General features: G+C 36.8%; 1 protein-coding gene across 19 annotated transcripts in view; it reads right to left on the bottom strand.

Moving 5' to 3' along the window:
* BCAS3 (BCAS3 microtubule associated cell migration factor) overlaps positions 1-20,459 on the bottom strand; it is a 463,099-nt gene that overhangs the window by 296,915 nt on the left and 145,725 nt on the right. For all 19 annotated transcript variants that reach the window (XM_084861666.1, XM_084861664.1, XM_084861665.1 and 16 more), the window contains one exon: positions 17,350-17,614. In XM_084861666.1, the coding sequence (XP_084717792.1) occupies positions 17,350-17,614 (265 nt within the window). The remainder of the gene's footprint in view (positions 1-17,349; positions 17,615-20,459) is intronic.

Genomic DNA, 20,459 nt, shown 5'->3' on the forward strand with positions numbered 1-20,459 from the left:
AGGTAAAACGCCAAATAGAAAGGGTTAAGTCAAGGGAACCCTGATAAAAAATGGTACAGGTAATGGATGCAGAACACAGAGTTAAGAACTTTACGGCTAAAAAGAAGATATTGACATGATGAGATACTGTACCTGCAAAGGTTTCATTCAATATTTTTTTCTTTCACTTCATACTTTTGAGCCTATTGGTATAAGGTACTGTTCTAGTGCTGAATAAATAAGTCCAAGGGACTCCTAAAGAGTTTGTAACATAATGAGACAGAAAGATCTTATCTAATAGAAGAGTGATATGCAAATTGACCATCACTCCAACACACAAGATGGCTGCCCCCATGTGGTCAAAGATGGCCACCACAAAATGGCCAGCAATGAAGGGCAGTTGGAAGGGACCAGGCCTGCAGGGGAGGGCAGTTGGGGGCAATCAGGCCAGCAGGGGAGGGCAGTTAAGGGTAAACAGGCTGGGGAAGCAGTTAGGCATCAATCAGGCCGGCAGGGGAGTGATTATGGGGTGATCAGTCTGGCAGGCAGAAGCTGTTAGGGGCAATCAGGAAGGCAGGCAGGTGAGCAGTTGGAGCCAGCAGTCCTGGATTGTGAGAGGGATACCCAACTGCCTGTTTAGGCGCAATCCTACCGGATCAGGCCTATACAGGCAGTCGGACATCCCTCAAGGGGTCCCAGATTGGAGAGGGTACAGACTAGCCTGAGGGACATCCCCCTCCCCATGCACGAATTTCGTGCGCCAGGCCTCTAGTTATTTATAAACCAAAAATTTTAAATGGAAGAAAACACGCTAATAAAGATGTCTGCAAAAGGTCTCAAAAACAAAAAAGGAAGATGTTTTTCTTATTGTTGTGTTAAAGGATAACTTTAAAAAGGGTAGAAATGTTGAGCCCAGAGGAAAAAACTTGTATCACCTTCCCTTTACTTTTCTAACAGGAAATTAGGGGATGAGAGATATGTGGCAATTACATCAGGAACTAGGAAAATCAGGAAACTGGCTTAGATAAGAAATCTCATTAGCTGATGCATAATGATCTTCATGTTAAAAAAAAAAATATATTAAAACACATCAAATTTAAAAATGAAGTTCATACTCAATAAATCAAATACACAAAAATAGTATAAGAATCCTTTCTTCTTTTTGCTATTACTCAAAGTCTTTGGCTAAAAATTATTTTGCATTATCTTTTGTATCATAGACTTTCCTTGAAAATGTGGGGTGTGTGTGTGTGTGTGTGTGTGTGTGTGTATTCCCACACGCAAGTAGTACAGGAAAATTTAGCCCTGTGAACTACAGAAAAAGAATTAATTTTGGAGGGAACTCAAAGGACTTCAGAAGATAGCCAGATGCAGGAATTCATAGCCTTCACTTCTCTGCTTAGTCTCATGTTGACTAGGCTGGGAGCCTAGCCTTTGATAACTTTAAGAACAGATCTTCAGACACTTCCTATGGTTATAGCAAAGCTAAATTTCCAAGCCAGAATTTTTCTTTATGTTCTTAAAATAATGAGGTTTCCTAGCATCCCAAGTCTTGCATGTGATGAAGTCTGTCCCTCTGCTTGTCCCTCCCTTTGTTCAATTTCCCCTTGGACAAAGAGCAAGAGTAGCACCATTTCTTTGCTGCATCTCTCAGGCATATATATATATATATTAGTAGTGACAGTGAAATTAAAAAATTTTGAGATCAGTGAAGAGTCACTACACAAACTTTAAATGTAACCTTTGCTAACCATTCTTGACTAGACATTTTCCCCCCATTGTATAAGTACACTGAAAATAGCAGAAGTTGGTTAATTGTAGTTTTAGTAGAGGGATTCATAAAACCTTAAAATAGCTATTTCACACCCCATTATACTTTCAAATCCCAACTGGGACAAGACCTGTGAGTGACAAATGCCATGAGAATGGATATTCTCACAGTATTTCTGGCACAGCCAGAGGAAGTCCCAAAAATCTCATGAGAAAATAAGCTCTTCTAAGACTCTCATCCCAGTTTCTTGGGCTTGCTCTACACAGATAAACTTCCATAAGCCTTCGGGCTTTCGTGTCTTTATCTAAATCCACTAGAGCTTTGATCCTTGAGCGGTTTACCAGTCCCAGAGATAGAGGGAGTTGAGTTCCTTTGGGGGGCAAAAATTCCAAGTTCCAATCAAATTGCTTCTTAATACACGAAAGCAGCAGTTCTATTTAGGAATAGGAAATCATTGAAAAGTCAGAATTTATAAAGCATCCCTGGATGTTTAAAGCTAGGATACTTTGTTTTAGTTTCAATTGTTTGTTTATGTTATTATTGTTTTTAATGTTACAACAAAGCACTAAACCAAAACAGGTCACATTGGGGTTTAACCACTGACTCTCTGTATTTACTTGAACAAGACTGCATTTTTGAAAAATGAGAACAGCCTTGTGCGCTTTTCAAAAAAAAAAAAAAAAAATTATTCTACCTTTTTGATGAAGAATGCCTACAGACACCTTATACGGTAGGAGAAAAGTGACTCTCAACCAGAATATTAATACAGAGTACCGCCATCTGTGTGTGATGTCGAAAAGGGTATGGCATGTTTACTAAAAGTTAGAGTAACTCCAAAATGCCATCTTCTCATTTACCTATTGTCCCAAGTATGGTCTCCAAAACATTCTGCAAAAACACGCAGGAAAATGGGTTAGGTGGAGGATAAAAGTAAAGAACGAGAGTAACAATGGGCTTTGTTGCTGCACCAGAGGGATGGCTTGTCAGAGAGGCATATTCCCTAACCAGCCATCAGTAACGGACTCACTTCCACAGGAAAAAAAGAAAAGAAAGAAAAAAAAAAGACAGAGTCTGAAAACTCCGGACAAAAGAAATCCCTGCAGACAAAGTAAAAACAAATTAAAAGACCCATTATAAAACACAGATGCTACAAGGAAAATAAACTTTGTAAGATTTACTGGGCTTTGACAAACTTGAACGTTTGTGGAAAAGACATCAGCCACAACTCCCAGGTACTGTGGCTGCGGGGCTGGCCTCCTCCGTTTTATCCTCGCCCTCTCGGCAGAAGCGGCAGGCTGGCATTCTGAGCTTCTGAATGTAGAGACGTGAGAACATGTGCAAGTGGCAACCTGCCAGCTACAAGGAACCTCTGCAGCCAGCAGGATCCTGAGATTGTTGACCATTACACATTATGCTAAATATAAAAGTTAATGTCAGTGTGTCTCTGTCCATGTTTGCATTTCTTCTTAAATGTAAACAAGAAAAGGGAAAAAATAAGGCATAAATGTAATGATATGCCTCCTTTCTCTCCTTCCCCTTTAAAAATAATCTCCTTATCCTATCAAATTATGAGACAAAGTGAATAAAAGCAGTTACTGTAGCATTAAGCAATCAAAGGCTCAGAGCTGTAGATCCAAAAGTACCTTTAAAAAGTATCCTATCAATGAGAAAGATAAAACTTTTTGTTAAAGGTTTCTAGAGGCACAAGCTACAGATGGTTGCTAATGGGGGTCAAAGGAATATTCTAGTAACACAAGGTGTAAGAAACTAAGAACTATAATGGGGTAGAATGGAACAAATGTCATGTTTGGAGGATAAAGGAGCATTGCCCTTTGGGGTCATTAGGGATGTGAACAAATATAAATAAAGATTCATCTTTTTAAAAAAAAGCAAAAGGATTCCAGGCAGTGTGGGCAGTGTCCTACAGGAGAGCAATGTTATCAGGAGGTCTGCATAGTCTTCTCACTTCTTTATCCTTACCAGGGACACGTTAGGCACTCCGGTGCTCTGAAGGTTTACAGTAGCAGCTTTCCCATGGTATATATTAGGCGCCGACAATAGTATCACATTCTGTTCTCATCGCTTTCCAACACACTCATCCACAAGATCTGCTGCTGTTCTAGGAATCAAGCCTCCCAGTCCGTGTCCACGGACTGCTACTATTTTGAATTCCTACGTTTTGAAATTGGATCAAATGAGGCCCACTGAAAGATGTGCAACCTGGACTCCTGAGAAGACACTTCTGAAGGAAAAAAAGTCCTTCTCCCGGCTATCTCATTATTGTCCTCCTTCCAAAAGCATCCCTGCTCTAAGCCCTCTACATGGTATCTACTCCCTACATATCTCTCCCACATGAAGCCCGGTAATGAGTTCATAGGGGGCTTTTCTTGTGCTTTTTGCTTTTCACCGTTTTGGTCTGCTTTTAACATGTTGTTGTGGAACTCACTGGGATAAAAACCCAAAATATACTAGCAAGTTTAACTAAGTCATTGAAAAGCTCCCGATTTCTTGACTGTGTAAAAGAGGGCAGTGGTAGATGCTTTTGAAACACTCAGTGGAAATCTGGGCTCTGAAAAGTTCAAAACATGGCTTAGCTCTTGCTTGCCATCTAATTTAACATTAAAGCTTTCTCAGCTAAACACTTGATAATTATTTAATCAAAACCAAATAAAACCCTTTTGGAAAATGTAACAAGTACTCCGTGCAAATGGGCATTTCCTCAATGTGGGACATTTGGGGTTGGGATGGGAGTCTCTATTTCTCTCTGTTTCTAATTCCCTCCTCCCCTTTTTCTGCATGAGAATGACTTCCCAGCTGCCATTCCAGGACATTCACCCCCCTTTCTGACCTTTTCTCAGGCGTATTCCAGTATAATCTGTAATCTACTCAAGTAGGAAAAGGAAACAGCAGCGCCCTGGTGAGAAACAGTGCCTTCTGACCCACATACCAGACTGGCGGAAGCAGTGCTTGTTCACAGGAGCCAAGGAAGTAGAACATGCGATTAAAAGAAAATGAATAAAATATTTTTTTTTTTTGTAAAAGGCTATTAACACAACAACCAGACAGTTTAGGTGACAAAGCTCAAGATGGAAAGAGTTCAAGGGCAATTCTGACTGGGCATTGTCTTGTTTCTCCCTGGTGGCTGGTGAAGTAAAAATACTGCAAACCTTTATGGATTTCAAGCAGAAACACTTGTTGCTTTTTCATGTAAACAGTTTATGGCACTATAGACACTGCTATAGGTATTTTGGGGAGGGGTGGGAGGGTAAAAAGATAAATCTCCCACCAAAATCAATCTGAAAAGAAGGAAGGAATCTTTGTTGTTTTTGTTTTGTTTTTTGATTTTTTTGCAAGGTGGGGATTGAGGTTGTTAATATTGTCATCACTACACAACATAACAGACTAGCCTGCATGGAACTTTGCTCTAGTGCTTACAAAATGTCAGCAGAATTAAAATGTCATGTTTTGGAGACCTGACACTGCACTAATTATTAAGTAATAATTCTATGTATATACGTTTATGCAAATATTTATGTAAATACATACATTTTAAACAAATAATTTTCTAGGTGGTTTTCCTTTTCTAGCCTTAATACATTTTACCAGTTATTATCTTAATGTGCTCATGACTGTTATAGGCAAATTTGGATATTTTTTCCTTCTTTAAATTAAAATAAATTTCATACATTTAGGAAGTTCATTCATAAAAAAAATTTAAAGTCAAAAAGAGATAACTGTTCTTTAAACTATATGTAGACAGGATTATCTATACTACTCCAAAAAGATATTAAATCAGGAATAGAATTAGAAGCCTTGGGATGCAAAAATAAGCCTAAAAAGGGAGATTAGATCAAGAGCTAGAAACAATGTTTATAAAATGCCAAGAATAAAATTGGGGGAATGGTGTATAAAAAAATGTCCAGAAAGTTTCAGAGATACAAGTGTATGGGAAACACAATGATATACCCTGCAAGAAAATCTTTTGGCTACATTTCCTCTCTGTTGTATTTAAGGCACAATGTAGTCTTGATCACACAGCCAGCCCAAATTTATAAAATATATGACCAAAATCTCCACCATAAGTGGGAAGTTCATTGCCATAGTTTATTTTTTCTTAGAGCACTCTAAGATGTGGAGATAAAGGAAAATTTTAAGAGCTGGTGTTCTTAATATTTAAGAAGTTTTGGCAGGTTTTAGTTCACTTTAAACATTAAGATCGTAGTCTGCCATTCTTTCAACAATTAAAAATCAAACACCACCATAAATAAACTACATTTAACAACAGAAGGGACAAACTTTTCGTAATAAATGAGAAGAATAAAAGATTTTCCTAAACCTAACATATATTTAAGTACCCTCAAAATTTCCCTGTTCTCTGAAGGAGCTCAGAGTTTAGGGACAAACTGCTTCAGAAGAATTTTCACCTTAGTGAAAAATCCCCAGAATTAAAAATACCAAATCTAGCATCTCTTGGACCTCATTTGGGATTTAATGAGCTCCCCAAAGTATAAATAAATCTTCATTGAAATTCTGATTTTGAAAAGTCTCTACATCAGATCTCCCATGTTTATCTCACAATGAATTTTGTATCATGTCAACAGAGCAAACAGGGCAAGCTGTGCAAGGGGGGAAAAAATATAGAAACTTTATCTTCATCACCCAACAACTACAACTTACAACTATTACTTACACTGTTAAACATATAAGATGTGGAAGAACCGAGAGCTGTTCCTGAAGAAAACAAGCGGACCCTTTATAAGATAAACTTTTAAACAAACTGCAAGATTTAAGTTGCAATATTTTTAGACTTGGAGGACTCAAATTTAATTGAACATTTGCAGAACTTGTGTTTTCCAAATATATTAAGTGTTGTATACTGAAGGGAGGAAAATAAAGATGAAAGTCAGGAGCGTTTTCTGTGGAATCACAGCCATCGGAGGGGAATGTAAGCAGCTCCCCTAGAGATGCTCTTCCCACAGCCTCCCTCCCTCCCCGGCTCGCGCCCCTCCCCACGGAAGCCTTCCTTCTTTTACCAGGACCGTTAAGGATATTTTCTGGCTCTCGTTCAGCATCATGGCTCAGGTCATGAGAAGTGTCAAAGATGCATTTTCTTCAGATGGGAAAGAGCAGCAGATTTTTAACAACCGTACAAAGATGGGAGTGCGGCGCAAAAGGGCCACATCAGCAGTTTGGACAGCAGGGGAGATAAAACCTTTCATCTTCACATATATTTATTTCCAGCTTTTAAATATCTTTCTACCAAAATATGCTTACTGATACGTTCTGCTCCTGAAGGAAACAGGAAAGCCAGACCCCATTTAGCTGCCTAAATTATAAAAAATTTGTGGAGAATTGTTCACTAAAAAAAAAAGAATAAATCAAAGTACATCATATGAATATCAATAAATAGTAAGTCCTTGTTTTCTAAATTGATTTTCCAAAAGCAAAGCCATGAGTCTGCCAGTGCACATAAGAAGGCCTTTGGTGGAAATCCTTGCACGTGAGAATCACAGAGGAGCGATGCCATGATCAGTGGGCACCTAAGAAGTGATGACTGTTCGCCTAGAATTCTGCTGCTGAGGCAGAGACACTTTTTCTTAACCTTTGCCAGAAAACCAAATTCATTCCTCTGTGTTGTGGCTGTATATTTATCACACCCATGATTTTATCAAATGTGAATACCTTGCAATCTACTCCAAAACTAGACAAGAGTCAAATATTATTAAACCTTTCCTCACCACGCCGTATGAGAGACAGTTCTGGACCCAGCAGATGGAACGACCTGTCTCTCCTGAAACTTCCAACCGCAATGCCCACATTAATGGCACTCTATCCACTCTGAAACAGTTTGACTCTTGTGACTCATTCTAGCTTCAATATTCTCACCTGCAAAAACACATGCCCCAATGTTAATAACGTTTTCAGTGAACCTTAAATCCTCTTCCTTTTCCTTTTCTCCTCCTCCTCCAAATTCTAAACGTCATTTTATGCTAAGAGCCCTTTATGGTGAGAACTATAAAACAGTTTCTATTTCTCAGTATGTGTGATCCTAGCACAGCACAGACCCCACTTTCCTTACCCTTTTGTGGCTTACAAATCATAAGCCAACAGTCGGGTTTTTATTTCCTGCTCGGGTTTTAAGTTCCCAACTACGCATGGCTGTTACTCTCAAGTCTGATCACTTCTAAATCTGTTTGCTGGGGGTCCCTCAGACACTGGTCATTATGTGTCCTAAGAAGCCTATTTCCTATTCTCTGATCCCCCTCCAGTTTTTCTAAAATCAATATTTGGGGGGGTGGGGGGGATTTTCAATGGAAGCTAATTAAAACTATCTTACTTGTCTTCCTCCCTGGAAAAGTAAAGCAATAGTAATATGCAAATAGATAAACCAAATCCTCTTATTATCCTAATCACTAAACTAAAATCACTCCTTCAACACTAACTTCTAAGTTTAGCACCAGAAAGACCGCACCATCCCAAAAAGGGAATTCCTTTATGGGGAAACTGAGCTGCCAAATTAAATACAAATTGTATTGATTAGGGTACCCTAATAAAATTGCCAATTCCACCTGATAGACCAGGGGGACTTACAATTTGGTATGACCAGTTCATGCTCAATGAGCTTCCCATCAGTTTGGCAGTATAGGTTTGTTGATTAGGGGCATAAAAATAAAGTTGTGAAATAAATGAACATATAATAAAATTTTAAAATAAAAAGAAGAATGATCAGCCTTGGCCAGGTAGCTCAGTAGGTTAGAGCATCGTCCCAGGACCCCAAGGTTGTGGGTTTGATCCCCGGTGAGGACACATACAAGAAACAACCAATGCCTGAATGAATAAATAGGATAAATTTCTGTTTATCTCTCAAATCAATAAAATATATTTTTAAAAATGATCAGCCAAGGATTCCTCAACATTCAGGTCAACATTTGGTTTTATCAGTCTACAATTGGGCCTAGATATCAGTACTTTTTAAAATCTACCTAAATTATAAATGCAATTGCGAACCATTGCTCTAATATGGAAGATAATGGTCCTAACAACAACAACAAATTAGAAAAAGAAGTCAGAGGAAAGAAAAATAATAAAAGGAGCAAAATATGCTTAAAAACTTATAGCTCTCTCTTCAAAGAGATAAACTATAATGTGTCTGTCAAGTAATAAAAAAATGTGATAATTAAAGAAACATACAGAGCAAAGAATATTAAAAACATGTTGCTGAGATAAAAATGCAATAAAAGTTTAAAAGATCAAGTTATGGAGACACTCTCGTAAAGTGAAACAAAAAGACAAAGTGATAGAAAATAGAAAAGAAAGATATAGGATCTCAATATAGGAGATCCATTTCCAACTAACATGTTTCCCAAAAGGAGCAAAAAAGAAAAGAGGGAAAAAAAAAAAAAAAAGAAAGAAAGAAAGCGAGCAAGGAAGACCCATGTAGAGCTGACATAAGAGCCTCTGGGAATGACACCTGATGGGCTGTTTTTCATTATAAAATTGTGGAATTATTTCTCTTTTATAATAAGTATATACATTACTTTGATAAAAATTATATTAAATAGGTAAACGAAAACAACAAAATTCTAAGAAATGCTAACAGAAAAGAGGAGCAGAGATTAACTATAAGCCCTTATAATGTCTCAATAGTGGTGTTTAATCACTCTGATCCCATAAAGTAGAGACTAGCAACATAAAGAATCGGAGAAAGGAATGTTTACAACATGAGACAGCACATACTTACTTAACTAAAAAAATTTGCCTCCGTTCAACTACCTAAATTTATTCATAGGACCTAGGTATCTGGATGGAGTACTAAAAATAGACATTAACTGATAGTACTATATTCAAAAGTCCAATTCTCTAAGAAGATTTTGAGGAATACATCTTGGAAAACATAGTAGGAAGGAAACTGGGTAACTATGACATCTTATAAGACATCACCATCCATAGTACACCAGGTTCACGCCAGGGTTACCATGATCAGATCAGAGTAAAGTTTAGAAAAGACCGCCCTCTAGAGGCATGTCTCATTAACCATTTAAAATCAAAACCACACATCACTCAAGTCTATGATTTGCTAAAGTAAAAAATAAATACAGAGAAACAAACAAAATATTTCATGAACAGTAAAAAGCAAAACAAGAAATTCCAGGTTAGCTTCAACTGCTAACTACCTTATTTGGCATCTATTTTAAGGGAAAACTTTAAGAGAGAGAAAAAATGAGGCATTTTCTAGATGAAATAGACAAAAAAAAATCAAATTAGAGTTTAACCAGTTTTTATAGCACCAAATTATAATCTATAATTTAGAGATAATATAATAAGTTTTTAAGACACTTCAGAGGTACTGTTATTTTTCTCAGAAACTATAGTATCGGCACTATCCTCTCAATTTTGCTATGACCTAAAACTGCTCTGCAAAATAGTCTATTGAAAACTGAGCTCTTTTTATTTAATAGATTTTTTTCAATTATCCTTCTTAAATGAAAGCATATTATTTCAAATCTCGCTTTTCAATCTATTTTCCCCCCAAAAATCATATGCTCTTAGAAACAATAGGAAGTGACATAAAAATATTTAAATATATATGATTTTGTGTATAGTACAGCATAATGTCAGAGCAACATTTTTAAAGGATGATAAAAGAATTTATAAGAAAATAAATTCACTAGGAAAACTTTATTAGGCTTAAAACAACTAATTAAAAACAAAACTTCATCTGAGCTCAAACAATCAAGTACATGTAACCAGTAAAAACCCAGGTACTAAACTAAGATAGCCTAACAGAAAGAGGTTTATCCATTTAACATGTATAAACTATATATACTCTGTGCCATATGAGGCATAAAATTTAAAGCAGAGCTACAGTGCACATGATTGATTTTTCTTGGCAAAAATTAAAACATACAAATGGAAACTTCAATCCACAAGTAAACAGAGATGTGGAAAGAGAAGTCAAGGAACATCAAATTCTTATTGATTGTCTTAAGTAGGTGAAACTATATAAGGCTGAAATGTGTGGTTGCTTTGTATTTACAATTGTGATGTGGTCTGTATCAAGAAAACTACTGATCAACAAAAGTAATTACAATAAACCATCAAATAAAGACTATAAACAGAGTTTCTGAGTAGTTAAAAAAAAAAAATGCAGCACTCAGATGCAGAAAAGAAAAGTGATGCTACCAGCTATTTAAAAGCACTTTTTCTAAAACACGGAGCTTTGAGTCCAAGAAGGTCTCCACTACTTCCATTCGGAAGAAGCAGAATCTGGAATTCAAATGTCAGAAGTCATGACTCAAAGACGACTCCTCCCCTGAGGATCAATAAGTAAATGGGAAAAGAGACGCTTCCAGAAACTCTGGGGAACTGTAGAAATAAATCCAAAATCCCTCTGTTAAGTCGATGGAAATAGCAAGAAAAAACAAGTTCCTTAAAAGTCCTATCACAGAGCACATGCCATATTCTTGAATCTAAAATGGAAAACTCATTTGCAAAATAAACAAATGCAAAGGCTCAAGAATAGGTGGAGTAATTAGAAAAACTACACTTCCTGATGTGTGAATTTTAAATGAGCAAAAACAGATGAAAAAGAAAAAAAAAATACTACCTTCACTTTTCAGGTCTGTGTTGGTTTCTTCATTTCAGAAACAATGTTGGAAGTCAACTTATCAATACTGAGTCCAAAATGCTTAAATAAATAAATAAATAAATGCCTTGGCTCAGCTGGTTGGAGAGTGGTCCCATACACCAAAAGGTTGCAGACTCAATTCCCAGTCAGGGAACATACGTAGATTGCTGGGTTCAATGCCCTGTTGGGGCTCGAACAGGAGGCAACCAACTGATGCTTTTCTCTCTCTCTCTCCCTCTTTCTCTCAAATCAAGGAGGGGAAAAAACATATCCAGGAGTGAGGATTTAAATAATAATAAAATTTTAAAAGGCTAAAATGTGTACACAACAACGTCACAATTATATTTTTCATTCACTCATTACTCGGTGAATTATTCATTTATTTGGTTTCCTGTGTAAGAAGCACTATGCAAAAATATGAAAAAGTACTCAATCCTATATACCTCCTCAATAAAAACAATATTGATAATGATACTAATCATAGCAGTAACCACTTATAGAGTACTTGGAATGTACAAAACACTATTCAAAGTGCTTTAATCCTCACAGTAACTCTCTAAGTAAGTAATACTATTTTCCCCATTTTACAGAAAGTTAAGGCACAGGAATAACAATGGGTACTAGTCACTCTGACGCCTCTCTTCTCTCATATGTGGCATAAAGTATACCACAAATCCTGATGGCCCTGCCCTCAAAATATAGCAAGAATCTGCCCTGGGCGGTTTGGCTCAGTGGATAGAGCATTGGCCTGCAGGCTGAAAGGTCCTGGATTCAATTCCAGTCAAAGGCACATGCCATAGTTACCAGCTCAATCCCCAGTGGGGAGCATGCAGGAGATATCCAATCAATGATTCTCTCTCATCCTTGATGTTTCTATCTCTCTTGCCCTCTCCCTACCTCTCTGAAAGCAATAAAAATATTTTTGTAATAAAATATATAAAAGCAAGTCCTTAGGTTATGTCGGACTCGACGTATCTCATTTCGTGAGGTCACCATCTCCCGTTTATTTATTTAAAAAAAAAAAAAAAAGGGTTCCGTCATTTCAACGTATGTACATATGTGCTTTGTTTTTTTTTTATTATTGTTATTATTATTTATTTATCACAAGTGAAGGTCAGGAATTGTTATCTTTCTCTTAAATTTTTGAATTTTTTTTTTACTGTTTCACTTCATTACTGCTGTGTGTATGCTCCATGTGAGTGGCATAGGTGCTTATGTAGGGAGGTTCTAACCTACAGTGAAAATCAGTTATGTCACGCCGTATGAACGGATCTCCGATGTAACCCGAGGACCTACTCTATATAGCAAGAATCCAATTACTACTCAGAATCCCCACTATAACTCAGTCCAGGCCTTGTCTTCTCTTACTTGGGTTTTTGCAATACTCTCCTAACTGGTCTCACTGGGCTTCTACCCTTGTTAGATCTCCCTTCTGATGCTGCCAAAACACAAGCTTATCGTGTCACTCTTATTCCCAAAACTCTCCACACCTTCTCCATTTCTCATTCTAAGTAAAAGTCAAAGGTTGACATGATCTAAACACATTTGCTCTGACCTCATCTTCTACAATGTGCTTCTATTATGCTTCAGCCACACTGACCCCTCACCCTAACCCTAACCCTAACCCTTGAACACTCCAGGCACATTCCCAAACCAAGGACTTTACACTAGCCATTCCTTCTGCCTAGAACATGTTCCCCAGACATCTGCATGACTTTCATCCATACTTTCATCACCTCTTTGTTCAAATGTTAGCAACTCAGTCTGCTAAAGAATTCGAACCTCAAATTGCAATCCTCCCCAGGCATTCCCTATTCCCCTTCAATTATTTATTTTTCTCATTACTCCATAAAACTATCATCTTTCTTTCTTTCTTTCTTCCTTCCTTCCCTCCTTCCCCTCCCCTCCACCCCTCTCTCTTTCTTTCTTGGTTAATCCTATTTTTCCATTGATTTATTTTCTTAGGAAGAGTGGAAGAAAGAGGGAAAGACAGAGAGAAACACTGATGTGAGAGAAACACACTGACTGGTTGCCTCTTGCATGTGCCCAAACCAGGGCTGGGCTGGAGAGAAGCCTGCAACCAAAGTATGTACCCTTGGCCGGAATCGAACCCAGGACCCTTTGGTCCACAGGCTGATGCTCTATCCACTGAGCCAAATCGGCTATGGCTATCTTTCTTTCTATCTATCTTTCTATCGTCTTTTTTATTCATAACACTCCACTAAAAAGTCAGCTCCATGGGAAAAGAAGGATGTTCCTCCTGTCCACTGTTATATTCTTCGAGCTCGGAAACAGTGCCTAGACATAGTAAACACTAATTAATGGCTGTCGAATAAATAAATGTATCTTAAAGATGTTAAAATGAACAGCAATGTTGTCATGAATAAAAATCACTTCATTCTGACAAGTAATGATTTAAATCGAAATTGTTTCATTGGGGGATAGGGGGTTTGGAGGGATTAAGCAAAAAAGAGAAAGAACTCATGGACAGTGACAATAGTGTGGTGATTGTGGGGGGTGAGAGGATTGGGTGGAGGTGAAAGAGAGTACATGGGGGATAAATGGTGACAGAAAACAATAAAACTTAAAAATAAATAGTCTAAAAAATAAATTGTCTTATTAGAAGAACTTCTAAAGATATTTGGAAACTTGGCTTAAAGCCTTGCAATCTACATTTTACCAAATACTACACAAGATACAAAGACATAAATACAAATAAGGCCCTGTCTTCATGGCCGTCAATCTAATAGACAGACAGGCATGTCTCCAAACAACCAACATGTTGTGATATAACAAAACATGTTCAGAGTGTCAATATGGAGGCTGCTACAGATGACACACATCCAGAGATGTTTAAGGGCTAAGAGACAAAGTGATATTTTTAGTTAGAACACAATGAAGTAGGATTTTAATAAGCATTCAAGAGGGTAACAATTATTTCTAGCTAGAGATAAGTATACAAATAGGAAAGGTGCCAAGAAAACAGCTAGAAATAGGATGGGAGTTTCTCTAACCTTCTACAAGGATACTGAGATACTGAAAAGTTTCAGCAGAAAAGTGGAAAATAATATTTATGATTAACAAAGGAAATGTCTTATGATAGTAAAAGTGGCTGGGTAGGGGCTACTGAAATAGAAGTGGTAAGAAAAAATGATTGAGTCCTGGCCAGTGTGGTTCCATGGTTGAGCATAGTAGACCTGTGAGCCAGATCACAGTTGGATTCCCAGTCAGGGCACATGCCCGGATTGCAGGCTCAATGCCCAGTGTAGGGCGTACAGGAGGCAGCAGATCAATGATTCCCTCTCATCATTAATGTTTCTATCTCTCTCTCCCTCTTCCTTCCTCTCTAAAAATTCTTTTTTTTTTTTTTTTTTTTTTTTTTTTTACAGAGAGGAAGGGAGAGGGATAGAGAGCCAGAAACATCGATGAGAGAGAAACATCGATCAGCTGCCTTCTGCACACCCCCCACTGGGGAAGTGCCCACAACCAAGGTACATGCCCTTGACCAGAATCGAACCTGGGACTCTTCAGTCCGCAGGCCAATGCTCTATCCGCTGAGCCAAACTGGTTAGGGCAAAACATCTGCATTTTTATTGGTGACATTGTCGCAAGTACTACTAATATTACTATCTTGTGTTGTCTATATTCACGATGAAAGGAAACACTTTTGGTTAGAGGATAGTAAACATAATGATGTCATTTCTTTCATATCCATGACCATGGATCTTAAGTTAAGAAACACTCATATAGACTAAGGTCAATATGAAAGAAAATGAAGGACATATTTAGAGAGAGTATATTTCAAATAAATAAACTCTGTTATGTAAAATATTGGCAAGAAGATAAAATAATCCTAGCCTACACTGGACTGACTCCAGAGAGTAAAAAGGAAATATCCCTATATCAACTGTTATTTAACAGTTTCCTTTACTTTGCTAAAAAGAGCACAAACAACGGTAATAGCACCAAGCATGATTCATTTTCAAGATGAATCCCTCCCAGTTCAAAGTTTACATTGTTTTTGACTAGCATCAAACTGTTTATCCACACAAACTGTAAATACATCCTTTTTAGAACTAACCAACAACAATGCCCATTTTGTTTTGACATGTGAAATACAAAGAGAACATGAAGAAAAATGACCATCACTCTAACATTGGTGCTTTGAAAATAAGGACTACCACACAGAATAATGGGGTGAAATTCCAACACAATAAAAATTTTAATAGGTGTTATCAGGAGGAAAATGCCTTCTGAAAGTCCTTGCTTTCAAAAGAGAATGCTAAGTATAGCAATCTGTCAAACAGTCTATCATCTCTTCTCCACGATGTCTTCTGGTAGCTTTAGGCAAAGAAAGAGCTTAATATTCCCTCTCTGAGCAATAAAGCTGAGAGAAAATAGTATATTTTGACTAAGAAATCCAAGTATGCTCTTCAACTATATGTTCTTTTACAAATTATAAATCTTTGATTGGCATTTTGCACCTTTCAGCAAAAATATAATTTTAGGAATTTGTTCACAGTTATTCGATCCCTATCTTTGCCCTTGGACTACATGCTACATAGGGCAGAGATGACAATTTTTTGTGCACGATATGCCCAAAACCTACCTTGGAACCGGGTATGTGGTATGCTTAGTAGGGAAGGAAGAATAGGAAGGAAAACGAAGCTCAAAAGAATACTCTCTCTCTCTCTGGAGATGTGTAAATGTAAGGAATATAAATCTTAATTTATATAATCACTGCATCATTATATGTAATAACCCCATACCAGAAACTCTCCGCATACACATCAACAGTAAGTCAGTGCACATGTCTGGGTTGTGTGTTAATCCCCAGCAGGAGGCGTGCAGAAGGCAACAGATGGATATTTTCATTACTCCCTCTCCCTTTCTCTCTCTCCCAAATCAATAAAAAGGTGTTTTAAAAAGAGAAAGAAATCAAGTAATCAAGTAAACCTATAAATAACAACATGAATTAACCCCATGAACATGATACTAAAGAAGCTGAATATACCAAAATACACTATTCTATAATTCCACTTATATGAAAGAGAACAACAGTAACTAAGGATACTTCCTTAGCAAAGAACTATTTTTGGAAAATGATTACTATTAAGTCAGATTTATGGTTTTCTTTTACGGAAAAGAAGCACCAAAGGGGAGTTCTAGTAATGTTTCATTTATTGGTTGGGGTGATAGTAACACAATTATTTGCTCTAAGACAAATTATCAAACTGTAGAGTTGTTGTCTTTCTTTCCTGCAATGTATTGGTAAAAATCTGAGTTGTATTTTAAAATAAAAAACAAATGATGCTCTAAAATACACATGACTCATGACCATTTTTCTCCAACAATGAATATGAATATAATTAATGAACTATATATAGTATTGTTGGCTTTGGCTAAAAATGAAGTTTTCTGGAAAAGATCTACAGACATGAGATTCAATCTCTAAATGTATGACTATAGTTTCAAACTTCATATTCCATAAAAACAGCACAAGGAAGTCCTTACATACTGAAAAACTTAGGGAGGTAAGTTTTGTAATAAAGACTGCCATTACTGCCAAAACCAGTTTGGCTCAATGGATAGAGCGTCGGCTTGGGGACTGAAAGGTCCCAGGTTCGATTCCGGTCAAGGGCATGTACCTTGGTTGCGGGCACATCCCCAGTAGGGGGTATGCAAGAGGCAGCTGATCGATGACTCTCTCTCATCGATGTTTCTAACTCTCTCTCTCCCTAACTCTCTGTACAAAATCAATAAAATATATTATAAAAAAAAAAAGACTGCCATTACTATATTGACTTCAATTAATTAAATTATTTAATAAATTAGGAATTCCCAACATGAGTTTAAACAGACCTTGTCTTTGCATGAAAAGATTGGGGGGGGGGGGGGTTGTCCCAGACCTTGAAAATTAAGGATAAAGAGAAGGAGGACTGAAGGGTTAGAGAGAGAAAACTAAGTTTACCATGCAGAGGTGATCCGGAAGGGCTGCTTGAGAGACCTGGAACAGGGCTACAGCGACCTCCTTGCTTAGAAGTCAGTTCTTGTTCAATCTCTTCCAGCCCAGCACTTTTCTGGAAACGGCTCATACGATTCACGACTCGTGGCGACATGTGTGTTCGAACACAAGGCTGGCCACCATAAGGGTTGATTGGAAAAACATGGGACGTCCCCCGAAGAGTACTGACCACAACCCAACGACAGTCATGGCTGAAGCAGATGTCTTGTACCTAGAAATGAGATATGGGAAAACAGAGACCTGATTGAAGCTACCTACATTCAGAGCATCACACACACATCACCAAATATGACTAGAAATAGATATCTCATTACCAAATATACCTAAGATGAAGTTATAAATAAAATATTTTAGTTTACAGATGAGTTTAATGGTGAATAGTGATCAAAACTCGCTATCAGGGACTTGTTAAGATTTAGAGTAAGAAAATCTATCCCAAGATGCATAGAGTGGCAAGTCAGAAAACAGGACATATCTAGTTTCACTCTACAGAGTTATAAGAAAAAAACATATGGAAAAAAAAGATATATGAGTCAGGTTTATTATTCTAAATGATTTTGCCTTCTAAAAAGCATAAACTGGTTAAAATAAAAATACACATCATATAATGAAGGTGAGGAAATTAACCCAATCATTCTCTCAACAAAAATCCATTGGGTACCATGCTAATAAGCACTGAGAACAAAGAGGTAAATAAGAAAGAATCCTTGGGCTCACGGCCTAACAAAAGGAAAAGACAAATAAGAAACTTGTGAAAATACAATATGTAAAGGTGAAATAACTATCTTATGTATAAGGCACAGGGGTAACAAAAAAAAGGAAATATATGAAATCTACTGGTGAGGCAAGAAAATGAGTTGGTGAAGGTGGATGGTTAGAAATGGCACAAAAAACATTTTATAAATAGGTATAGATTATGGAATTGCTCTTTGAAATAGGATATACTTACAAAGAAAGGAGAGGAGGATATTCCAGTAGAGATATATCAGGTATATCACATGTTCCATTTTAGATATAAATGCATAGACATAAAATGGTAATGATGGGCAACTAGTTCAGTATGTCAAAAACAACATGAGAGTCAGCAAAAGAGAGAGCAGGATGTGCCTGGGTTTTAAGAAATAATGATGTCAAGATTTCAATTTTGGAAGGATGATTCTGGGAGTCAAATATAAGGAAGCAGGTTTGCAGTGTGGACAAGGATAGCTGAAGGAAAACTAAGTAGAAGCTGCCTTAATAGGTAGGGATCCAGGTGGGATACTCAGGAGAAAAGGCCTCAAAATACTCTGACAACCCAAATGCCCATCAGCGCAGTATATACGCCATGGAGTATTAGTCAGCCTTGAGAAAGAGGAAATCCTGCCATTTATGACATGGATGAACCTTAAGTAAAGAATGCTAAGCAAAATAAATGAGAGAAAGATAAAGTACTTTATGATTTCACTTATATGTGAAATCTGCACACACAAAAAATAATCAAGCATGTAAAAAACAGAGGGTAAAATGGTAGTAACCAGGGGATAGATGATGAGGAGATAAGACTGATAGCATTTAAGGGCATAAAACTTGTAACAAGTAGTAAATAAGTCAGGGGTCTAATGCATATTATAATGAACACAGACAATAACAGTGTACTATAATTATGTAATGTGATAAACATGGCTACAATGGCAATCATAATACAATATACAAATCTGCCCCACCACTGTGGCTTCAATTCCAGGTCAGTGCACATCCCCGGTTTCAGGCTCCATCCCCAATAGGGGGTATGCAGGAGACAATCAATGATTCTCTCTCATCATTGATGTTTCTCTCTCTCTCTCTCTCTCTCTCTCTCTCTCTCTTACTCTCACTCTCTCTCCCTCCCTCCTCTTTGAAATCATTGAAGATACATGTGTTTTATTAAAAGTAGATGTATAAAGGTAGCATGCTGCACACCACCCTAATGAAAAACAAACAAACAATGAACTACAGTGATTAGCTGTTGTAACTTTCCATAGATCAAGGCTGGCCACAGACTTGATCTATGAAAGTTAGTTGCTAATTTGCATAATTAAATTAACAAATTAAATTTACTAGTTTTATCTTGATATCAGATTATTGGTGGCAATTTTAACAAAATGCCTCCATTTACTTCTATACTTTTAAAAAAGCCAAATAAGATTCTATACTGTTTTAAACATTTTTAAGCATATCCCTAAAAGGAGGACAATTTACAGATACTTAAGATTTCTAAACTCACTTATTGATATACTATAAGAAGTTTCAATATTATCTGGTATTAGTTTCAGGTATACAGCACAATAGTTAGGCAACCATATATTAAAAAGTGTTCCCCCCAATATTTCCAGTACCTACCTGGGATCATACAGTTATTATAATACTCTTTGTGCTATCTTTGACATCCCCATGACTATTTTGTAACTACCTATTTGTATTTAATCCAGAGGGACAGATGAAAGAGGTGGAGGTCTTAAGAAATATTTGAAAAATTAATAATAATAATTATAATAATTTTCTAGCATACAAAACAACTGTCAAACAGTGCTGAAAAAAAGACCCCAGACAATGTAAAAGTATGGTAGAATATAAAATAGATTTTTAACAGGAAAAATATATACATGTATTTATACTTATAGGAATATATTAGCTTCATTACAACAATATGGGCTAAGTAAAAATCCTCTAGCAATCAACAAAGCCAACTTTCCCATATTAGATCTTCAAGTAAACCCAATTTCGCATTGCTAGACTATTGCTATACAAAAATACAAGGAAAAACCCCAATTCAACTGCATGCCTGTTCATTTCAATTTCTTTCAAAAGTAAAATGTTAACATTATAATTAAAGAATCTCCTGAGAGCTGATAAATGTAACTCCCAGGAATTCTAGAATTATGAATAAACAGTCATTCCACTGTTTTAACTCTGTACTTTGCCTATTAAAACTTTCACCTAAACTGACTTATTGAAAAGCCAGATAAAAGAAAATAGCAAGACAAAGAAAAGTGCAAATAGCAAAGTAAGAGAAAAGAAACACAGTAACTGGCAAATTT

The sequence above is a fragment of the Pipistrellus hanaki genome, assembly GCF_964339955.1.
Source record: "Pipistrellus hanaki genome assembly, chromosome: 16".
Lineage (NCBI taxonomy): Eukaryota > Metazoa > Chordata > Mammalia > Chiroptera > Vespertilionidae > Pipistrellus > Pipistrellus hanaki.